Source organism: Dama dama, chromosome 33, assembly GCF_033118175.1.
Source record: "Dama dama isolate Ldn47 chromosome 33, ASM3311817v1, whole genome shotgun sequence".
Taxonomy (NCBI): domain Eukaryota; kingdom Metazoa; phylum Chordata; class Mammalia; order Artiodactyla; family Cervidae; genus Dama; species Dama dama.
The window spans coordinates 47,570,954-47,595,493 of NC_083713.1; the positions used below are offsets into that span (position 1 = coordinate 47,570,954).

Genomic DNA, 24,540 nt, shown 5'->3' on the forward strand with positions numbered 1-24,540 from the left:
TTATCCAGAAATTCTAATCAAAATCAATATACACAGACAATTCCGTTCCCCACTTCCTCCTGGACTTGGACAGTCCCAACCTTCAGCACAGCGTCATTGGGGTCCTCAAGTCGTCGCCGAGCCTTGGGCTGGAAATCGATCCCGCATGGTCACCCTAGAGGGCGCACTGTCTACATTTTCTGCAAGTAACTAGACGGCGCTGTCTCCCAGGCTCCATAAAAGGGGAGGAGGCGGATCAGTTTCCTTCTCTCATTGAGAAAGAGGATTGGAAGGCCGGGCGTATAAAGCCGCGCAGAGAGCGTGAAACAAAGCAGTCGGGTCGGAATTGGACTTGGGAAGCGCCGTGTGGAGTCAGGCATAAAACTTGTTGGAGGAGAGTAACGAGCCTGCTCCTGTAGCTCTCTCCTCATCCACGCGGCGCCTCAGGGGTTCCCACCACCCTTGCGATTTATTTTTATATCTGCTTTTTATAGAGAAAGAAATATATATATATATTTTTTCCTCTTAAGTGAAAATTCCTGTTTCAAGAGAAAATAAGACAAGATCAATGAAGGAGAGAAGAGCCAGCCAGAAATTATCCAGTAAATCTATCATGGATCCTAATCAGAACGTGAAATGCAAGATAGTAGTGGTGGGAGACAGTCAGTGTGGGAAAACCGCGCTACTCCACGTCTTCGCCAAAGACTGCTTCCCCGAAGTGAGTGTGGCCGGCTGGGGCTGCGGGCGGGCGGCGGGGCAGGGATCCCCATCTCGAGGTGGGTTTCCCCTGGCTATCACCCTTCACCCGTTTCTCTCTCTCTTTTTTTTTTTCTTTTCAGCCGTCTTTCTCACCGCTTATTACTTTCGCCCGGGTTACTTGCCGGGAAAGAAAAAGTGGGGTGGAAGCGTGGAGGGGTTGGGATGCGCTTGCACATTCTCCTGTTAGCTTCTGAAACTTGTTCGGTCATGTGTGCAGAATCTGGGGTTGGGAGATTCGGATCCTCCAGTCTTGGAGGATCCGGGTGGGGCGAGAGGCAAGTTAGGGCTTTCGGAAAGGATCTGCGTGTTTAGTGTGAGATGTGGTGCCTGTGGATTTGGGGGCTCTTCGTTTTTTAATGGGAGAGTAAAGAGACGATTTTCAGAGGGTGTTCTGAGGCTGTCGTGCATTTTAAGATAACCTCTTTGCCCTTTTTACTTCTTCTGTCCATTTTATCCAGAATTACGTCCCTACAGTGTTTGAGAATTACACGGCCAGTTTTGAAATCGACACACAAAGAATAGAGTTGAGCCTCTGGGACACTTCGGGTAAGAGAGTCATCGGACCGCGTGGCGCTCGGGCGGGTTTCCAGGCGTTCCGGGGGGTGCGCAGAGGGTCTCGGGGCCCTGCGTTTCTGGCACGCTCTCGACATCCGCCAGCGCCCGTTCTGAGGTCCTCCGTTAACTTTGCTTCTTACGAGGGATTCTCTGGTGGATGAAAATTTTGCCCCTTCTGAATGGGGGTGGGGGGACGATATTGGGTCTGGCAATAGCTGTGGGAAGAGAAGGAAGCTCCGTGCCCGAAGGGTGACCCCGGGGTGTAAAATGCTTGTAGCCGGGTGTCCGGGGAGCGGTTGGCCCGCGGAGCTGTGCCCGAGTCCTCTCGGGGTGGCCAGGGTAGCCAAATGTTAGGGGGGATGTGTGCGCCTCGTCGGTATCGACTGGCTCTAGGATGCGAGCGCCCCTCCAGGATCTAACCTGCTTCTTGGCTGGTAGGCTGGGAGCACCGAGGGGGTGGGGGGAGGTGGGAGAAAACCCCCGAAGCCACGCAGTTACGTGCGGATTCCGCGCTTGCGGAGAGAGTAGGGGGCGCGCAGGCATCCGCGGCGCTCGTGACGCCTACTGCCAGGAATGCGCTGGCGGCGCGGGCAGCACCCGGCGGGGGTCCCCGGGCCTCCTCTCCTAGCTGCCGGCCGCCCGCGCCGCCTCGGTGCCGACCTGCAGATCTGAGCTCCCCCCGCCCTCGTGATCACTCGGTGTCCTCCGGCCCACGCCATTCCCTCCTAACCCATTGCATCACCCCCCTCCAGTGTGCGAGGCCGCGGGCTGCCCTATTCGCCTTTGACCTTCCCATCCAGTTGAATTATTGGCACGGTGAATTCTTTTCAAGTGTCTGGGGTTCAATGCCGGGTTATCGCCTTCCCACGCACTCACGCACCAACCTGGCAAGCAGCTATAGGGAGGGCCGGTTACACCTCGAAGGGGAAAGCTTCCCCGCGCGGATGTTAGCGGTTCGCTCTGGGTCAGGCGCGGCGGGGGGCGGGAACATCGCCTAGACTCTCCGGCTGGAACCCGGGCACCCGCCGACCCTGCTGCGGTGCCTGGCGACGTAGGAGTGCCTTTTCCGGGAAGGGTGTAGCCTCTGGAGGAGGAGGAGGAGGAGACAGCGGGAAGGCCCGGGGAAGGCCCCTGAGCTTAGGTCTAGGAGTTTAGCAGGGAGCTGGGCTGCTGCGGCTGAACAGAGCCAAATCCTGGGTGAAACTGGAGAGGAGGAGCGCGCAAGTGCCAGCACGCAGGCTTTACTGTCGGGCGGGGAAGGCCGGCGAGGTGGACCTGCGCTCAGCTGGGCGGGGCCAGGCGTAGATGCTTCTGGGCTGTGCGAGCTTCCCACCGCCCCGGGCTGTAACCTCCGGAGCCCCGGAGGGACGGAGGCGATTAGAGAGCCCAAGGAAGAGGCCAGACTGCAGGGTCGCCAGAGGCAGTCCCCGCACAAAGGCAAGTGAGAAGTCTCGCGCGAGCGCCTCTCACGGTTGTTGCCAGGTGCTCCGAGGGCTGCAGTAAGATGCGCTGATTTTGTTTTTCCCTGGAGAGTCGGGGGCTCTTCCTGGAGCCTCGCCAAGTGTAGCAGAACCAAGACCTCACCGGATTTTATGCTGAGGATTGCACACACTCTCAAAACTATCGGGAAGGTGGTGATAGACGGAATGTTTGTTTCAGTCATTTCCATCGTCAGATTTGTACACAGCCTAGTTCTTAATGGACTCCAATTACCAGATATATCATGGTATTTGTTATGCCTCGTGGGCAGGACATCTGGTATGGTACCAATAATTAAAACCAACACTCACCCCCCTCTCCCAGTCTGTTTGGACCTAATGCAGGATAAGAGTGATTCAGACATGGGGGTCTGTGAGTCTGATTCGGTCTTTGATACAAGAGCTATGTTTAGATTTTAAGCTACTGCTTACACTGATATCTGTACGGATTATTCTCTCCTTCTCTGTGTCTTATTTCATCATCTGAGAAAAGGATGCAGAAGCAAATAATGTGCAGGATCATTCCTAGCTGTAGACTTGGCTTTGGGTCACCGGACAGGCAAATCTTTTTGTTTCACTGATGTTGGTTGGCTTCAGCGCTTAGTCCCAGTGGATCTGGCATCCCACGCTCTAGTTTTCACCACCCATGAGGCCAGCCAGATTCTGAACAGAGCGACTGCTTCCTGGTGGATTTAGGAAGGAGACCCATTTGGGCAGGGAGGGGGCATGGGTAAGCTTAAAGGAATGTTGAGTTATTTACCCCTTCCTTGTCTCAAGCTTCGAGAGTCACAGGACCACCAAAGGAGATTTTAAATTAGGCGCCCACAGGGCTAAATTGACTTTTTTTTTTAAAGAGAAAAAAGGCACATGCTTTTCAAAGGCTAGGAAATAAACAGAATGTAGGCAGTTTATAGTTGGAGGCTATGCTTCACATGTGCAGATAAATATGACTTCAGATAGTTTCAAATATTTAATCCAAACTCTACCGTTTGTTGCCTCTGCACACATAGCATCATACCTTGCACACCGTAGTCACCCAGTAAAATATGTTGAATGAACAAATGAATAATCATATGCGTCGTTTCCAAGGAGATGAGATTCCCTGACATTTATCATCACTAAATTATCTGTGCACAAAGAATGGCAACTATAAATATTGCCTTTCATCAGATTAAAATAATTACCTGAAATGAAGTCTGTTGTGAAATAATCACTGTATTTTTATTTAATGAAACAAAACATATGTGTATTTAACTAAAATGTGAAGGTTTGAAAAGCCTGTGATTAAGAAAATATCATGCTGAAAATTTATCCAGTAATGCAATCTTAGGGCAAATTTAGATTAAGATTTATCTATAGTGGAAAAAAGGCATAAGGGAATTATTTAAAATCCCATTATGTTGTTTGTGAGGTGAAGTGTGAGTTAATTAAACACAGTCATGAAGCACTATTTGGATTCTAAGAATAGACTACTTCCACCAAAAATGGTTTATCATTCATGAGTGAAATAAATGTAACAAGAGTCATTTCATCAGCAACTAATCATTAATAGTTTTTCATTTCATCTCAAGCCTTTCGTGGCACATTTCTGAATAGGATGATTTTTTTTTGACAAACATTTGACATTTTCTTTGCCCACTAAGACATTTGTTTAGTTCAGGTTGTGAAAATAACTGTATATGTCTGATGCCTCTTGCTACATTTATTTTTTCCAACTGCTATCAATTTAACTCTGGAGGAAAGTTTTCTCCTTCTAGAACTTTATGAAAGTTAGAGGAAAAAGAAGGCATGTAACTTCTCTTACATAGGGAGAGTGATGGCATCAACTTTATTCTTTCGATGGCATTCTCATCCTGCTTAGCCTCCTACCAGATATTGGGAGACTCTCTCCCCTTTCTTTCTGCACCTACTATGTGCAGGCCCTCTCTGAGGCCTTAGAGATAATAGTTTTAATTCAAATATTGTTCTACCTGCTGAGGGTCATACACCCGGGTAGGGCAGAAAGCTGGGAGAAGGAATTTTTCCCCTTAGTGTGGCCCATATGCAACCTGAGATGAGCCAATTTTGTCAGATTCTTGAACCCAAGTGCCCTTTTCATCTGGTTTCTGTGGCTTTCCCTTGTCAGGCATCCCTGATGTTGATAGATCCCCTGGGTCCTCCTCAGGTAGAAAATGCTTCTAGCTGCCCCCAGCGCACACACTAGTTAAAGCAACCACAAGTGGCAATTTGCCAGTTGGTGTCTTATGGCTGCTTAAAGTTATTTCAGTCTCTCTAAAAGGAAACGTAATTTGAAAAGATACATGCACTCCAGTGTTCACGGCAGCACTGTTTACAGTAGCCAGGACATGGAATCAACCTAAATGTCCATTTACAGAGGAGTAGATAAAGGTGATGTGGTACAATATACAATGGAATTTTATTAAACAATAAAAAAGAACAAATTGCCCTTTGCAGCAACACCTAAGAGACTGTCATACTGAGTGAATGAAGTAAGTCAGACAGAGAAAGACAAATATCAAATGACATTACTTATATGTGGAATTTAAAAAAATGATACAAATGAATTTATTTATAAAATGGAAATAGAGTCACAGATGTAGAAAAACAGTTACCAGGGGCTATGGAGGGTGGACAGGATAAATGGGGAGATTGGGATTGACCTATAATGCTACTCTAAATAAAATAGGTAATCAACAAGGACCCATCTATAGCACAATACTGTGCTATACTATTCAATACTCTGTAATGGCCTATATGGGAAAGGAATCCAAGAAAGAGTGGATATACCTATGAAGTGAAGTGTTAGCACTCAGTTGTGTCTGACTCTTTGTGACCCCATGGACTGTAGCCAACCAGGCTCCTCTGTCCATGGGATTTTCCAGGCAAGAATGCTGGAGTGGGTTGCCATTCCCTTCTCCAAGGGATCTTCCTGACCCAGGGATTGAACCTCGGTCTCCTGCATTTCAGACAGATTCTTTACCATCTGAGCCACCAGGGATGTCCTGGATATATGTGTAACTGATTCACTTTGATGTACACTTGAAACTAACACATGATCAATCTCTATACTCCACACACTATTATCACTATTATCAATCACGCTATACTCCAAAAAACATGTAAAAAGGAAAACCCAGGAAGCAAAGCCTCCTTATAAATAAAACAGCATTGTGAATCCTCCTCTTAAAGGGGGGGATTTTAAAGGTAGTCTTCAGACATAGGTCTATGATTTCTTTATCTTAATGAGTAATATTCACTTTTTATTGATGATAAGACAAGCATTTTGATTAAAAGTTGCAGAAATGCTCCTATTGGTTTTTCAATTCACTCAGTGAGTTTCTATAAAACAATAGGTAATGGTTTCAACATTTTGATGTGATGAGACCAAAGTAGTCTTGTGCTTCAGATTCTTGGCCACATTCGCCAAGCATAGAAGCAATTTGTAGCATGGGGCCAGTGCCTACTAATAATAGAAATCCACCATTTAAGGATCACCATATCTTTTCCTAAGTGATTTGATTGCAGTGTAATTTCAGGACATGTGATGTAGGGAGTAATAATCATTCATTTCAGCTTTTAACCAGGGCAAGGTAATGCACATTTTATCTAAGGCATATTATTAGTTTTTAAAATACTCAATTTAGCTTCTAATATTCCCCCACAATAACTTCTGTACACTTTTTTGAATCCTGTTCTGATACAAGGTTCTTTTAGGCCATGAGTGCTAAAGCTAACACTTCCTGTACTAGTTTTTAGCAGTATTAACAGGAAAGATAATATTCTTTAACTTTTATACTTAAAGGAAAAGGTAAGAGAGGAAACTCTTGATTACTCATGACCTGACTTTGAGGACAAATTCCTCTACATCCATAAATCTATATTGTTATGTTTGTAGATTATGCATCAGGTTTGAAGAATGGTCTCAGTGATAAGCACTTTTGAAATATTTCTTAACTGGGATGGGAATGTCAGCAGTGTAATCAGTATATAATTAATCCAGAAAAGCAGCGTCAAAAGGGTCACTGGTCCCTTTTTTGTCATTTAATAGGCAAATTAATACATCAGTACTTAGAGAAATAATTGAAACTGTTAAACATTTTTTAGAGCTTTTTAAGTGCCTGAACTCTGCTAAATGTTGTGGGAGCTGGAAGAGGGTGGTGCAAAACCTGGCTAGGACAGTGCCTGCCCTGAAAGTACTTACAGTCAAGTACTTGTTCTTAAGAGGGTGAGCCGGAAGGTTCTAAAGCTGGACTCACTTAACAAGAAGATCCAAAGAAGAGCTGAAGACTGCAGTGTCAGCCCAAGGCCTCTGACTTGTGACTCACTGTAGCCCACCACATATTCTTCTTTATCTCTAACAAGTTGACTCAGTTCTTAAATCTGTAATATCCCTGCCTCTTGAAAACATGCTTATTATGTTAAATGGCTAGCAAGGAAACCAAGATTCTGAAAGTGGAAGAATTTTAACTTCAGTTAACCTTCTTAGAGAAAGGAAGAAAGGAAGAGTTTACACAGAAGCCAAAGAAGCATGGGTGTTTGTGTTGTGAATCAAAGAGCAAAACTGCACGAAACTAGTTAGATCATAAGGTAGTAATAAGCTCTAGGAGCTTAGGATTTCAAAGCCAGGTTTGACTCTTAACTTTTTTCCTGAAACTCTGTAAGAGATGTGGGTTAAGACAAAACAGCTCTGAGTTAGGATGATGCTATCTGATAAAAAAAAAAACACCTAAAACTATATTTGGAGAACTGTCTACTATGCAATGATTTCTGTTTAAACTATAGATCCAAAAAAAAAAAAAAAAGAAAGAAAAATATATAAATTCCCTTTCAAAGTTTATATCTGTCTAAATCTGTTTTCTTGCTAAGTTGCACATTTTTGGTGAGGCATCCAGATTGGTCATTCTGATGCCTCCTATAGTAACCAGATGTTTCCTCATTAATCTAGTTCTTTTGCATGTAGATATAACACCAAGGACCAATAGTTCTTCCAGTTAGCTCATGGTGCCTGGTGGGCTGTGCCAAATGAATTGCTTGTGTTGCCACCCTTATCTGATGCCCTTTAAATGTCAGCCACTATATGTTGGCAGCCTTACTCAGAGACCCTCTTGACAAAACAGGAATTTCAGTGGCACAAAGGTAAGCTGCCTCAGAAGTCCAACCAGGAGTTGGACTTTTTGAAAACCAAGCCTGATGACATAGTGTGTGGTATAGCAGCTTCACTCATGGGTTGTTACTGAATAATAATGTAATATTTTTAGATGTATACCTATCTGCTCTCTCCCTAAAGCTCTGTGATTTGCTATAGTTCCACTTTAAGTAAAATATTTTGGTTCTTATATTTTTAAAGTATCTCAGTAAGATTGGGATTTTAACCCTAAACCTGTATTTAAAGCTCAAAAATAGCAGTCTTATTCTACGTCTTTGACTTTCCATACAACTACATATCTACATTGTTCCCCGAAACTGAAAATATTGATTCTATTTTTATAGCAATAGAGAAATGCCCCTCAAATTTTCATAAAATCTATTTATAATTTCTGTGGATCTGAACCTATAGAAGAAACAAAATATCCTTCCTGGGAATACTTGTTGCATGTTTGAGGGCATGATGCTTGTAGTATAAACTGCTTGGAATAAAAGAGTTCAACAGTCTTACACTGAGCCAGACCAAAGGTTCTGCCTGGACTTGATTCACATTCCTGAGATGATTGCTGATTGGAGCTTTTACTCTTAAGTGGAGCTGGCATGAGGAAATAGAATCTTATAATAACTGGGCAGTTCATCCGCATGGTAACTGCTGTTGGGTACAGATATTCTCTTAGTCACAAAAAATACCAAAAGCAAATGTGTTTCCTCTGCCCAAAATATGCAGTATTCCTGACTTTATTTTATAGGTAGGGATTTCTTATGGGGGAAAGTGAAGTTTCTCAATTTAAGGTTCAAGTATTAATTTTAAAAAAGTTGTATTAATGAAATATTCAACTAGATGAGTTTTCAGTTCCCAAGCTCCTATAAAGCTTCCCAGTGTTTGAACTGGTTTTGCAAAAGGTTCCACAAAGCCTCCCTTTTGGGCATTAATCTTCAAACATATACGTTTAATTATGTACATATATGGTGTGTTCTATCTTTGTGAAGAGATGACTTAAGCAGACAGGTATGTATCTGCAAAAGTAGTTTCTGGGTGAGGCACTTTGTGACTATTCTTGGGCTGGAAAGACTGCTCTCGCCCAGAATTAATGATCTTGAAGACAAGGATGGGTAGACCTGAAGATTCAGAAGCCTTTTAGAACTTTGCTGATGTTTGCCAAACTGCCGAAACTCAGAGAACCTCACAGGGCTCTGTTGCAGTCTTCGCCCTGCAAAGCTTGGTCCTTTTGAGGTTTGGGGACACATTTTGCATATGTAGTATCCTTGTTTGTCTACGGTGCCGAATTTTCTGAAAGTTTCCCTTTGATGATCTGCCGCTTAAGTAGAAAGGACCTTGGAGTAGTGCTGGGTACTTAAAAGTTACACAAAGTATAAGAGAAACGCTGCATCAGAGCTACCATGTGCGTGAAGCCTACTTCACATGGTGAGAAAGTTTTATTCAACCAGCAAAGCTCAGTACCTAGACTAACTGAAATGGTTAAAGAAGAAAGTGTTTGTCACTCAGTCCTTTCTGACTCTTTGCAACCCATGGGCTATAACCCACCAGGTTACGCCTCTGAAATCCTCCAGGCAAGAATACTGGAGTGGGTTGACATTCCCTCCTCCAGGGGATCTTCCCGACCCAGGGATTGAACCCTGGTCTCCTGCATTGCAGGCAGATTCTTTACCATCTAAGCCACCAGGGAAGCCCTGAAGTTTGGTGCTTTTCTGCATAAGACAAAATCATTCAGTGTTCTTTCTTGCCGTGTGTTTAGTTCTATAGGTACCTTGGAAGTTTTTTACATGCTTCTTTATTTAAAATAAAGAATCTGTAGAAGTTAATCTTTTCCTGTTTGGCTTAACAGAATGCTTTAAGACATTTCTGATGGGATGGAGGAGGAGGGGCAACTACTGTTCTTGTCTCATCAGCTTGCTTTCTGCTTCTTTCTTTGGGGTCACTTTTGCCTCCCTGTATTGCTTCTCACTTCACAGGGGCATTCCTGGAATTCCTCTTCATTTTTTTTTTTTTTTGGCGGGTGAGTTATTCCACTCATGCTTGTGATGACACTGTGCGCTCTTAAGCTTGGCTTTTCCTCCTTGCTTTGTGCAGTAGTTTGGCTTTATAGGCAAGAATTCCAGGTGCTTAAACATAGAGCAAGAACATGCAAGTTGAACTGGATATTTTCTTTTCCCCTGAAGGTTCTGCTTAGCTGATGAATTGTTAGATTCTTCCTGGCAGAACAGTTTGTTTGTTTGTTTGTTTTTTTAATCTATATCAGTTTTCCTTTTTACTCTGAAAAGAAAAGGCGACTGTGGATTTTTCGATTCAAAAAAAGTTTTAACCTTGCCTTATCAAGACTTATAATAAATAAGCAATAATTTAATGACAAATTATTCTTGTGATTAGTGGTTAGGCAAATTATGCTTATAACTAACAAATGTGGAGATCAGTTTTATTACTACCTTTGGATACTCTGGTTGATCTAAAAGCACTGTTCATTAGCAAAAGTAATAGGACGGATCAAAGTGTCATTCCTAATTAGATCTTGTTAAAGCTCTTAAAAATGACTTCTGAACCTCAACAAGCAAGGTGGTTTATTTCTCATGAACCTTAACCTATATATTTTTTACATGTGGGTTTTCATTCAAAATATGAAACCCAATCAAAACAAAAGCAGAATCAAACCTCCATAAGAATGTGGTTTAAGTTGCAGACTTCATTTATTTTAAAGTCAGGCCAATGTCTACATTTTTTAGATATTTGTGTACAACCAGTAAGCACAGGGGGCTTCTTCCCAGGTGGCTCAGTGGTAACAAATTCGCCTGCCAAAGCAGGAGACATGGGTTCCATCCCTGAGTCGAGAAGATCCCCTGGAGAAGGAAATGGCAACCCACTCCAGTATTCTTGCCTGGGAAAGCCCATGGACAGAGAAGTCTGGCGGGCTACAGTTCATAGGGTCGCAAGAGTCGGACACAACTGAGCAACTAAACAACACCACCACTAAGCCCTAGAGACTGCTTCCTTGATTCTAGGAAGCCGGTGTCTCCAGCAGTGAAGGAGGCCTGAAGACAAAGCCACATCCCCTTTGTGGCCTTAACATGGGAGGGGGCGGGAAACCCAATACACAAAAAGGAGGGCAGGGTCGTCTCTACAGACATGTGGTGGCTTAGAAGTTAAAACCACTCCTCTGGATTTTCTCTGTAGTTTGGATTTTAATTACTCTGTTTTAGTACCTTTGTAATTCTCCAACTGTCTTTCCTTAATTTGTGTTTGGAAAAGATGATTTTCACTGTTTTGTAACACAGTCTTAGATCAGAGATTAGGAGTGTCTACTTGCTTTCATCTCAGTCAAAGTTTCTGTCCTCCAAAGTTCAGATGAACTGGAGACTCAGGTCTGCTGGAGATGGGAAAGTAACCACAGAGTTTTCTTCCCAGTGGGAGTGATTTCCAAGAAAGGAGATTTCGGAAGCCTAATTAGGCTTCTGACAGTCTGAACTGTTGCAACGCTGGGACTTTCTGGATTTGGGGTCAAGTCATCTCCTGCTAACTTTGGCAGAGCAGAGGAAATCCTCGTGTATGTGTCTGGTATTTGAATTACCACTCTAGGATCTGGAATTTTCTGATTCCATGTTTGGAAAAAGAGATTCCCCCAATGTTTATGGCAGAAACTGTGCCCAGGTTAGACTTCGGACTTGGAAACGGAAGCTGCGATTGAGAAAGTCTGAACTTCACAGAACAAATATGGAAATCCCAGTGTGTCTGTGTAGAGTGATAAGCCATCTAGTTTCTGAGTTCTCAGAGATGTTGAAGTTGATGAAGTCTTTGTGAATTTTTCTCTTAACCTCAGATTTTTTTTTTCCTTGATTGACTGAAAAGGCAGCAGCTGTAGTGTGTTGTTTTCAGAAACAGCCTTATTCTAATAAGTCTTACTGTTTAAAATGGCGTGATTGCTTTTTTTTTTTTTAGCTGTAAAGCCTTTAAACTTTGGGAAAATACCTTTATACCTTTCTATTGTCAGTCTCTGCTTCATCAGGGTCCTGATTCCAGATGTGGGCAAGGAACTGCTGCAGCTCAGAACTGATTCTGGCTTTAGTTGGTCTGTATTTATTCACACTTTCCTTCCTTATGCCTAGAACATTTCCTTTCTTCTTGGCTTGGTAGACACACCTGGCTTGAAATTGTCACTGCTGGTGAAAAGGCCACAGCATTCCTGGGGTTAACCAGTGGATACTGGGCACCCACCATATCCTGTGAAAAGAGAATGGTGCACCCTAACCACACAAAGTAACTTCGACATCTCAAGAGCAGCCTCCTGAAAATTTTTGTTTGATAGAAATTTAAAAGATTATTTGAAACGCCTCTTTAGTCTTTTGCTTTCCCTGTCTTTGACTTTTGAAGTTTTGATTTATCAGGGGACAACATGTCATGTTTTTCTGCTAAAAATGGAAGGTGATGTCAAAATGAAATTGGGTTTCAAAAAGACTGGTAGCTTAGGTTTTTTTCCTCTATCCTGGAGTCAATTTTATATATATATATATATATATATATATATACATACATAATGATATATATAATTATTTTCCTGTTGTGCTTGTGCAATGTCAGTATACCGAAAATGATTTTTCAAAACAAATAAATAGCATGACAAACTTATTTAATTTTATAATTGGCCTCATGCAATTGCACATCCTTTGGGGTTCTTAAAAGAACAGAAGAAATGTCCTATATGATTAGAAGGGGGTTCTGTGGTTAAATTAATTGGCTGGTAACTTGAAGCTTTAGGATTTAAGTTAGGCTGGATTTAACTCAGTCTCGTATCCTAGGTGTTACTCCCAGAGATGGAACTGTGTAAAAAAGAGACAGAATTCAGTATGGCATTTATTACATTCTTTTGCTGTAACAGGAAGTGTCATATAGGGTTTGGGGATAATTTTAAGTAAGCATGCTCAAAGGTCATGGCTCATTGTAACTTGGAGACAGGGTGGTACCAGATGAGGTTCACGATGGTTCTCTATGCATAGCTGAATCTACCCTTTTCTTCTCTCCCTCAGCCTCCATTGTACTTACAGAATGATCTTGAACTTGGGGCTCTTTGCCAAGAAGTAGCTCCAGTTATGGTGCTTCCTACCACTCCGCTTGCAATAGCCCAGCCGTGTGTGTGTGCTCAGTTCCTAAGTCGAGTCCAACTCTTTGTGACCCCATGGACTGTAGTCCACCAGGCTCCTCTATCCATGGGATTTTTCCAGGCAAGAATACTAGAGTAGATTGTCTTTTCCTATTCTGGGGCATCTGCCAGTATCCTACACTGGTAGGCAGATTCTTTACCACTGAGCCATCTGGGAAGCCCTTAGCCCAGCCATAACCATAGTTAAGACTTTTTGATCTCTTATTAAGTGCGGGCACTGCCCAGGTTCACTTAATCCAAGGTAGGTACTGTCGTCATCCTCATTTCATGAGTGAAGAATTGAAGGAGCAGTGACCTGAAGCTACCTGCCCCTCCCCTGCAGGGGTAGAGGTGGATTTACACTTCAGGACATTGGGTTCCAAATGTTCTGCCCTTGACTCAGGTGCCTTTCAGGCTCTACTGTTTGAACTAAAGATCCTGGCTCCTCCCCTTGATTTTAAGTCAAACAATGAGGTTTCCTTGTCTTGTAGAAAGAAATATAGTACTGTTACAGACGGTAAAGAATCCACCTGCAATGCAGGAGACCTGGGTTCAATCCCTGGGTCGGGAAGATCTCCTGGAGGGGGAAATGGCAACCCACTCCAGTATTCTTGCCTGGGAAATCGAAGGGATAGAGGAGCCTGGCAGGCTACAGTCCATGGGGTCGCAAGGAGTCATCACGAGTGAGTGACAGAGCACGCATGACTGTTACACAAAAACTCGAATGAAGTTTTTGGCCAGCCCAACACTACTCGACTTTTGTTTGCTTTCTTTTCTGAGAATTAGAGGCGATGGGAGCCACAGGATCCTCCAAAGATTTAGCTCAGAAGGGCAAAGTTCATGCATGACTGGCAAAGGGGATTTTCATCTGACAACTTGTGTATCTTTGCTGCTTCTCAGGGTCTCCTTACTACGACAACGTCCGGCCCCTCTCTTACCCAGACTCGGACGCTGTGCTGATTTGCTTTGATGTCAGTAGACCAGAGACTCTGGACAGTGTCCTAAAAAAGGTAAGTGCTAGGGAGGGATGACACAGATCAGTACTGGCTACATATAAAGTAGAAACGTTTGGTTGACTGACAGCTCAAACACTCCAGTTACCGTGCTGTATGTTCTGTAATTAAAACATTGAAAAGGACTCTCTCACATTATAAAAGGGTCTCCACTCATATGTGACCTAAGTTTTGATGATGGACCTACTTAACATTTGATCTCATTTTAAGAGAGAAAATACCTTGTTAAGAACCTCTGTGTTAGACTTTGGGTGGTAGTGGTGCTGCTAACAATAACGATACCCTGTTACTGTTCACTGTGTCTTCCTTCTTTTCTTCCTTCTTTCATTAACCTGTAGACTGTGCTTACTTTTCAGGTTTGTGTTTGACCTCAATTCAGGGCTTGAAATGAATGCAGTCCTTGCTGTTTTAGTTAAAAAAAAAAAAAAAAAAAAAAACCTGTATTTCAGTAATGATGTTATTTATTAGAAACAGAAATATAATGCATAGGGGAGAAATAGGGCTGTGTTTCCAGGCAATAGACCAGGTGACTTGTGATCGGGGTGTTGTCGCACGCTAGTAAACACAGTGGTTGTATACAGGTGGTAAGTGACTTCGCATGGCTAGTGTCTGGAGACAAAGGTAAGGGAGGTTTTGTCCATGGAGAGGGGACCCTAGGAAGCTCTGTGTGGAACCCAGGGAAGGTCAGGAAGAAGGGACCCTGTTGCAGGTGGCCTCTGGTCCTGGCGAGGCCAGAGGAGGGAGGAGACAACCTAGGACTGAGCCCCAGGATAGCTGGAGAAGGCACATGCCTGTCCGAGGGCCAGCGTGGGCAGGCCCTAGTTGACTCTTCAGTCCTGGCCTGAATGCCCTGACGTTTCAGAATCAAACCTTTCTAAAGCCCCCTTCTCCTCCATGCACTCGGGCTTCATCTGAGGATGTGCTTGAGAGCACAGCAGTGTCCTTGTATTTTGTATGTTTTTATTAGTTTGTTTTTCCCTGTTATGTTTGACCTTGTGTGTCATGGTGAAATTAGGCTCTAAGGTGAATCAACCCCTCCCCCCAGCCCCGCCTCTTTACTAAACATGACAGACACAGTTCAATGAAATACTAATTTCTTAAAAGATGAAAGGCTCTTTTTAGCTTTTTAACTCGTTTCAGTGTTGAGTAACGTTTGTATCTTAACGCAAGTGATGTGACTGTCAGATTCCAGCAGGAATACACCTTTCCTGCCTTCAATGCGTGTGAACAGTTGCTAGATGGGAGGCCAGAGTCATCACACAGCCGAAGGATGACAGAGCAGCTTGTCTCGTGCTCGTCTATAGATCAAAGAGGCTGCGTGTTTACTGGAATTCTTACTTCATGTAGTATCGGGTTATGCATAATTTATGGTGAAAAACCCTGCTTCTGTTTTATTTTGCTTCTGTCTGCAAAGACCAAATGAGGAGTGACTTGGCCTTAGAGATATTAATGAATGTGTTTTGTGTTTGTGTGAAGTTTAAGGCTCATGATAACCCCTGCTATGGGTTGTCCTAGATTAATTGAATCCTTTAAGTCCTTGAATATCAAAGAGGTTAGAGTGACTTAGAGCTGGAGAGGTCTTATTCTTTTTTTTTTCCCGATTCACCTTCTAGTTCTTACTCCAGGGCTGTCTAACACATGGTAGATGCCTCTAAATGATGCCTCTAAATAATACTGGGGGAAAAGGGAGGAAGGAGAGGAAAAGGGAGAAAGGAGGGAGGAAGTAAAGTGAAATGAAAGTCACTCAGTCATGTCCAACTCTTTGTGACCCCATGGACTGTAGCCCATCAAGCTCCTCTGTCCATAGGATTGTCCAGGCAAGAATAGAGTGGGTTGCCATTCCCTGGACTTTTATGCAAAGTAGGTATTACTCCCTTCAGTATCCTGGTGTACTTTGGGCTAGAGTTTATTGCCCACACTTCTGGATCCAGAGGTGTACTCTAGAGATCTTTTAAATTACTCATGCAAGATGTCCCTTTTATGTAGTATTATAGACATGACTTCATCGCCCTCCTCTCTTGTGAATTCCTTTCTGGAAGACACAGCTACATTGTAATCATCTCTGTAACCACCACAGAATTTAGAGCACTGAACACATATTTGTGAATGTGGGCAGGGAGAGTCAGGCAGAGATTCCTGACCTCAGCACCTCTGATCACTCCTCTTCAATGTCAGAGCTCGCCTATGAACTGTCTCAACTCCTAACTGCCATCCTGATGGTCATCTCCAGCTTGAGGAAATGAAACCACAAAAAGTCATCCCTTTGTTCTTCTAAGGGGACAATTGGAATTCCCTGCCAGCCGTTTCTGGAAGTTCTAAGAGTTCCTGTTGGGCCATGAAACAACTGGCTGGGGTAGACTAAATTAATAACTTATGTAGCATAAACCTCATTCAAGGGCATGTGAGCAATAGGACCAGATGCCTCTCTGATAACCCAGGAGATGGGCCTTTGCAAATGTCATGGTCTTTGTTGATTCAACCACTCCAATGAAGCTCCTTAAAGGCAGGAGCTTCTGCTGTATTAACTCTAATCTCCAGTCTCTGAAATTTCACTAGAGATTTCAATGCAGGGTGACTGCTCTGTCTTTCTAGGTGGGGGTCAGTGAATGCATATCTCTGCTTGTGTTGACTCTTCCCATGCTGGGAAGTACCAGCTGAGCATATCCAAAGACATAGTGACTTGTTAGAATATATAATTTTTCTTAAGTCGTGTTTATCTTTCAGAGATGCCTCAATAATTAAGAAATTGCCTTAGCTACTTTCTGATAACAAGTCTCTTACAGTAGGAATGAGTCACAGAGAAAGAGAACAGATAATAACGTGCTTAGTCACTTCAGTCATGTCCGACTCTGTATGGCCCCATGGACCATAGCTCACCCAGACTCCTCTGTTCGTGGGATTTCCCAACAAGAATACTAGAGTGGGTGGCCATGCCCTCCTTCAGGGGCTATTCCCTACCCAAGGATTGAACCCACGGCTCCTGTCTTTCAGGCAGATTCTTTACCTGTCGAGCCACTGGGGAAACCCCATAGATAATAATATGGTTCCCTAATGGATCCATGGGCTTCCCAGGTGGCGCTAGTGAAGAGCCCGCCTGCCAATAAAGGAGACATAAGGGACTTGGGTTCAATCCCTGGGTCGGAAAAAATCCCATGGAAGAGAGCATGGCAACCCACTCCATCAGTATTCTTGCCTGGAGAATCTCCTGGTTCCTCTGCCACCAGAACAGGAACCTGGTGGGCTATAGTCCAAAGGGACGCAAAGAGTCAGACTCAACTAAAGCAACTTAGCACGCACACAATGGATCCATACTTAAAAGCAGTAACATTTAATATCTACTCGGCCGATGATTGCAGGTTTGCTCCTTCATCTGAAGTGACACTCACTTTTAAACATCCCTTCTGAGTCCTGTTTCCAGTGCCTACCAGTAGAGAAATTGTTTTCCCTTGTACGATGCCAGCGCTCTGTTAATTCTTCATCTCCTTCTCCCCCCCATAGTGGAAAGGTGAAATCCAGGAGTTCTGTCCCAACACCAAAATGCTCTTAGTTGGCTGCAAATCTGATCTTCGGACAGATGTCAGTACATTAGTAGAGCTCTCGAATCACAGGCAGACACCGGTGTCCTATGACCAGGTATGTATATAGTCAGTGTGCACATGTGGATTATAAAAAGTGACAGAAATGAAACATCACTTGTAATAAGTAGCTACTTTTCTACAGGGTCAAGCAAGGGTCACCACCAAGTGCAGGTCCCTCTCCTGAGGTGGAGACTGAGCACGCTGTGTCCGGACTGTGCCCATCTGTGAACAGAGATGAAAGGGGATGGTGTGTTTGTGCCTCTGGCTTCTCAGCAAACGTCCAGGCCCCTTCCTGGCAGTCCACTGCTCAGATTAATGTAAAAACTGCCCAGTGAGCACCAAAGTGGTCCAGGATGAGGTTAGGCCAAAATTATGGTGATATTTTGATTGTGAGTTTCTCAAAAAGCTTTCCAACATTGGTTGAGCAATTGACTGTGTAAGGATTCATATGTGTACATGTATACATAAGGCAAATTTGAGAGGAAATCCTTTAAAATGTTCTGTCATTCAGCAGAAGAATCATGTGACACTTGATTACTTGAGGACAGAAACAGTGGCTCATATTCAGCCCTTTGTATTTCTCTGCAACTCTCACTGGGTTTAAAGTTAAATAGATTTAAGAGAGAATGTGGCCAAAACCAGTAATACTCTTAAAGAGAGTTAATCTTATTTTACACTCAGCAACATAATAAAATACTACAAAAGGCCATTGTCAGTAAAATAGAGCACCCCCCAAAAACCGTCTTTTAGAGTTTCATCATTCCTGCAGGCATTTCCCCCAAGTATTTAGGAAGGAGGAGGATTAGTTTCAGAAGTTCATTCTCTTAAAACTTACAACCAAATTCTAAAGAGAGTTCATGTTGAAATAGCTAGAATTCTATTGACTCATTGTTTGACCAATCATACTGTGGTCGTCTTTGTCCTTCATTCCAGTTAACACAACTCTGGCTATTTAAATAAGTTATTTTGATGTAGACATGCTCTTCTTGGGTCCCCTTGTTGCCTGGCCCACATTTAAAAATTACATATTTTATGTCTCCTAAATTATAGATGTATAACAGTATTATTCCTTTCCTCAATTTGTTTTGGCCTTTAATCATATAAATTTCAAAACTGATTCTAAATTCTCTTATGGCTGCTTTTTGTACAACCTATTAGCCTTGAGTGCCATTTGCTCAGTTGCTCAGTCATGTCTGACTCTTTGCGACCCTATGGACTGTAGCCCACCAGGCTCCTCTGTCTGTGAAATTTTCCTAGCAAGAATACTGGAGTGGGTTGCTGTTTCCTACTCCATGAGTGCCATTTACACTTGAGAAAAGAAAAGCTGAGTGCACCATGCGGTGCTGAAAAGGCTGGAAGAGCCAGATGACTCTACCAGAGCTGTGTGAAAAATGCAGCATTTACATCCATGGTCTTTAGCTTTTTCACTCTTTTCCAGCAGTAAGATTCTCTGGGTAATTCTATACTCTGCTGTAACTTGGAAGACCTAAGTGTCTAGTTACCCTAGGTTACAGTTGGTAGTGAAGATAAATCACCTCCTAAGACTTCTACTTCCTGGCAACACCCCATACTAACTACTTGATGATTGGGCTGTTTATTGATAACCCAGTGTCATTACACCAGCCTTTAGCACCTCTGGGAAGTCAAGCAGTGCCTACTGAGTGATGACAATTGAACATCTTAAGACTGGTCCTTGACTGGAAATATTTATGAAATAATAAAGAAGGCAGTTAAAATGTTAAAAAAGATTTTTTTCATCAATACTTAGAAAATTCAATTACCTATTAGAAACATTTTGTTATGCATTATAATTTTGAGGTATTGGAATATACTTTCTAACTTTCCCCAGAGACTTATTGCTGATCACAATCCCTTTTGCTTCACAGGGAGCAAATATGGCCAAACAGATCGGAGCAGCTACTTACATTGAATGCTCAGCTTTACAGTCAGAAAATAGCGTCAGAGACATTTTTCACGTGGCCACCTTGGCATGTGTAAACAAGACAAATAAAAATGTTAAGCGGAACAAATCGCAGAGGGCGACAAAGCGGATTTCACATATGCCTAGCAGACCAGAACTCTCGGCAGTGGCTACAGACTTACGAAAGGACAAAGCCAAGAGTTGTACTGTGATGTGAATCTCCAGTTATTTTTTATGAGGACAAGGAAATTAAATGTAAAAACCACCACCAACAAAACAGAAAGGTGAAGTCTGAACAAAGTGCACAGCCAAAGTCACATGTTCTGGAGGCTTAGGAGGCGTTTGGAAGGATTGTTCATCTTTTTGGAATCCTGTCCTTAGATTTGGCATGTAGAACAAGTGGTGGGAAGTGAGTTCATTGAAGAGTTTTGAAATGTGACTTGAAAAATATGCCAAAAAAGAGAGATTCAGATGGGCTAGAGGTTGAAGAAGAGGAATGCGAGTACCTCCAAGAAGAAAAATCACACTCTGAATGGTGCTTGCATTTTTGTTTTCTTTGTTACATTCTATTCACGGATCTCTACTTTGATTTAATTTTTAAGTGTTTTAATCTCCTTTACAAAAAAGTGTATATTAATATACCATCCTCATTGGGGAACTGGCACTGTGACCTTAGCATTTAGTTTTCTAGAGGATGTGATCTAATTTTCTCCTAGCTCATCATTAAAATGGAAATTGTATCAGGACCCATGGGATATCCAGAGGAAAGTTGGTGAGGCTTTGAAATCTTGCTGTCCTGAAGATAGCTGAGTGAGATGGTTCTCAAGGAACGCTTTTGCAGTGTTGCGAGGTTCGGAGACCAGCACTACAAAGATTGAATAGGTCAACTAGAAGAAAAGTGTCCATTTTTATTCAGTCTGATGGTTCTGTTCATCCTTGTGATTGTCATTAAAAAGTGGTAAATTGCTCAATGTGATATTTTTGTGTGCTGTTTAGAAAAGGGTGTGTGATTTTTTTTTTTTGCCATCATTGATAAAAATGCAACGTCAAATAAAAGGTGTCTTGGTATGACATCATAGAATGATCCAAGGGGGAAAAAATGTAGGTACTATTGATATTTTCACCTGACGAGATAACGAATGAAGGGTAGTAGCAGAAAGCACAGTTTGTGAGTTAAGTTGTCTGGATGTAAGAGACCAAAAGTACAAAGCAAAAGGCCTATTTTGGGATGAAGCTCCAAAGTTGGCAACATTTGATAATCAGTTGGCTTATTTCAATATCTTTCAGTGAACATGATAAGAATGGCCCTCTGTTCCAAGCTTTTGAGAATCCTTAGAGGAAAATTATGTAATGTCAGTCCTACACTACCCTATGGCATTTTTAGAGAGTGATTGCTAAACCTCACTTAATCAGATTCTGCCAAGGCCGTGTTCCATACTTGATCACTATTGTTACATAAAATAATCAGCCTTTAAAATAGTTTACAGATATTTTTTGACCAGTTGCTTTTAGAGCTTCTTTTCAGAGAAGAAACTAGATCCGACCTTTTTATTGTTGGCGCTTGTTGAAAACGAGCTTTCTTTCCAATGATAAAGCTTCATTTTTGAAGTGTTGAAGCTCCCATTCAGTTGTGGCAGGAGAGGAGATTAAAGTAATTACAACACTCAGTCTGTGTCTTACAAGCACTTTGTTTTGTCTCTGCAAGAAAATACCATTCCAGTCATTTTCCCCAAGAAATACAGACATTTTACCAACATGATATGCTCTGATTAATGCAGCATTATGCTTTGGGCAGTATTACAAAATAGCTGGCAAATGCTTTCTGTATTTAAATATTGTAAAAAGAAAATAAGTTATAACTGTTATAAAGCAGAACTTTTGTTGCAGTTTTTTAAATGTTGAAGTCACTTTGTATGTTTGTTTGGTCAATGTTTCTGCAGTATTTATTAAAACATACTTTTTTTTTTTGTTTCTTCAAATAAAAAAGTAACCATGTCTTTGTCAAAATGTGAGCTGCCTTTCATTACCTACTTCCTGATTTAACTGTTTATTTTTCTTTAATAGAGTTGATTACAGAATCTGGCCTCACATTTCCTGGATGGGTAGGCCTTGGAATTATTTGCTTCTTGGCAGAAGTTGGAATTTCTTGGGGGAAGATACATCTGTGTATATAAAAGTTTTTTTATGATGATTTCAAGTCTCGAGAAGGAAGTGGAGTGTAATTGGAATGAGTAATTTGATCATAAACAGAGCCACCATACTGCCTAGGATTAATTCATAGAAAATGTGGGGATTTCCTTCAACCCTTCAGTAATAACAGTATGATGCAGTCTCAGGGCCCAGGTTGATTCTGATAATAGGGCTAGTTTGCTTCTGTGACCTGTGTAGCCCCAAGCCTCAATTCCTAATCCAGCATCCACCTTGCAAGGTGTGCTCTTGTTCACAGGGGCCTGTTGTGCAGATGACCCAGGACTCAGCTATTACATTAAAGAAAACAGCAAAAAAAAAAAAAAAAGGCCTTATTTATGGTAGCAGCGTCTCTAAATAACACAGAACAGCGTAATTCAGGCTGCCTCAGTGACCTGGAAGTTGTAACATCAGCATGAAAAAGCTTAGGATCAAGAGAGACATGGTGGCCCATGAACCCAGTCTTTTAGCTGAGACTCTTACATGCAAATTTTACAGAAATGTCCAGAGATACTCCATGTGTGTATCTCACAGCTATTTAGGAAAATTCAGCTATCTCTACACAGTTAAGTCACTTCATATAAAAACTACGTCCTTGTGGCTTTTTTTTTAAATTGGAACATAATTTATTTATAATGCATTAAGTTTATGCTGTACAATGAATCAGCTATGTGTATACATATGTCCCCTGCTTCTTGGGCCTCCCTCCCCCATCTGCCCCCCCACCCCACCCCTGCCAGGTCAACATAGAGCACCGAGCTGAGCTCCCTGTGTTATTCAGCATTTCCCACTAGCTAGCTATTTTACACGTGATAGGGTATATATGTCAATCCTAATCTCCCAGTTAGTGCCACTCTCCCCTTCCTCCCATGTCCACATGTCCCTTCTCTACATCTGTCTCTATTCCTGCCTTGCAAATAGGTTCATCTGTACCATTTTTCTAGATTTCGCATATACGCATTAATATTAAAATATTTGTTTTTCTGACTTCACTCTGTATGACAGACTCCAGGTCCATCCACATCTCTATAAAAGGCTTTAGAAACCTGAGCTGTAGTGACTTGCTTGAGAATAATTCTCAGAAACACAAAGCAGAGAAAACCAAGGATCTAGCAAGCACAACCGAACAAATGAAAGAGCATTGACATTATGGGATAGTCTCATGAAAATTTTTTTAAAAGCCCAGAATTACCAAAAATATCTAACTCATTCTTGTCGGCATGTAGTAAAGAGAATAAAAAGACTTTCCTAATTCTTGGTGTTGAGTAGCTTCTTAGGCATAACTTCTAAATTGGGCTTGCAAGAAACTCGTTTCTCAACGATGACTGACACAGGAGAAAAAACCCAGCAGTTGAGTTTCTGCTGACCTTGGCAGTATTTTATGGGTTGGACAGTAATGTTTCCCTCTGGTGAATTGTTCTTTCCCAGTGGCTTTAATTTGTTCAACAGAAAAGAAAAAAGTTGGTCTTCAGCCCTAGGCATGTATGCTTTCCTTTTCTCTGAATTTTTGCTTCAGCAAACATTTATTCCAAGCATTCTGTGAACTTTCCTTTCTTTTGATTAATGATCATGATTAATGCCTCTTTAAAGGCTAAAAGGTGATTTTCAAACTCTGAGTAAGACTTTGTGTCTCACTTCTATTAATCTTTCCCAAGAATAGGAATAGTTGCTTAGAAGATTCTCACCTTGTAGGGAATGTGCCTTAAATGCAAATTTAGAAATAACCCAGGGAATTATTTTTTATTAGAAGAAATAAAAAAAGAACCAACTCATCCTTAAGACTCCTGAAACTCTTAACATTCCATGTCCTTTTTGATGGGCTATGTTGACATTAGCATTCTGTTCTAAATCTATCTTTTCTTTTTGTCCTTCCATCAAGAACATATTTACTGACTGCCTACTATGTGCCTGCCACTTTACTAGGCTTGACACAATTATTCCCAAAACAAAATCTCTGTCCCAGGGAATTTATAATTGATTTGAGAGAAACAGTCATGAATGCACCATGTCCAGGTGTGACCTCTGTGGACATTAACTGAGTCATAGACACTGGCTGATGGAAAACATTCCTGTAGGTAGCCAGGTACCAATGCAATATGCTGAAGAATTGATGCCTTTGAATTGCAGTGCTGCAGAAGACTCTTGAGAGTCCCTTGGAGACTCCCAAGGAGATCAAACCCGTCAGTCCTAAAGGAAATCAACCCTGAATATTCTCTGGAAGGACTGATGCTGAAGTTGAAGCTCCGATACTTTGGTCACCTGATGCAAAGAACCAACTCATTGGAAAAGACCCTGATGTGGGAAAAGACTAAAGGCAAAAGGAGAAGGAGCAGCAGAGGGTGAGATGGTTAGATGGCATCACCAACTCAAATGGACATGAGGTTAAGCAAACTCTGGGAGATAGTAAAGGAGAGGGAAGCTGGCATGCTTCAGTCTGTGGGGTTGCAAAGAGTCAGACACAACTTAGTGACTGAACAAAACCTACCACCAATGCAATAGTGACATGTTACACCATACTTAGAATGGTATGATGGTGCAAAAGAAGTTTGCAAGTGCATCCTAATGGCTGATATCCATAAATGGTGACTATGGAAGAGCAGTGTGAGTGTGAATGATGGTTGCCAGTCATCAACATCCTATTTGTATAAGGACTTTAGATTTTTATGCTAGATTAGAAGTCCAATAGGGGATTACATTACTACATAATCCATGGTTGGTTGAATCCAAGGATATGAAACCAGGGATACGGAGGAAACCTGGATGTCCAGAGCTATGTTG

The 24,540-nt window shown here is 42.3% G+C and overlaps 1 protein-coding gene across 1 annotated transcript; it reads left to right on the plus strand.

Moving 5' to 3' along the window:
* The first annotated feature begins 294 nt into the window (after window positions 1-294).
* Window positions 295-20,970, plus strand: RND3 (Rho family GTPase 3). The gene is made up of 5 exons (XM_061135675.1): window positions 295-697; window positions 1,197-1,284; window positions 13,964-14,073; window positions 17,575-17,709; window positions 19,541-20,970. The coding sequence occupies exons 1-5, from the start codon at window positions 548-550 to the stop codon at window positions 19,790-19,792; spliced, it is 735 nt and encodes a 244-aa protein (XP_060991658.1). The 5' UTR covers window positions 295-547; the 3' UTR covers window positions 19,793-20,970.
* Window positions 20,971-24,540: the final 3,570 nt, after the last annotated feature.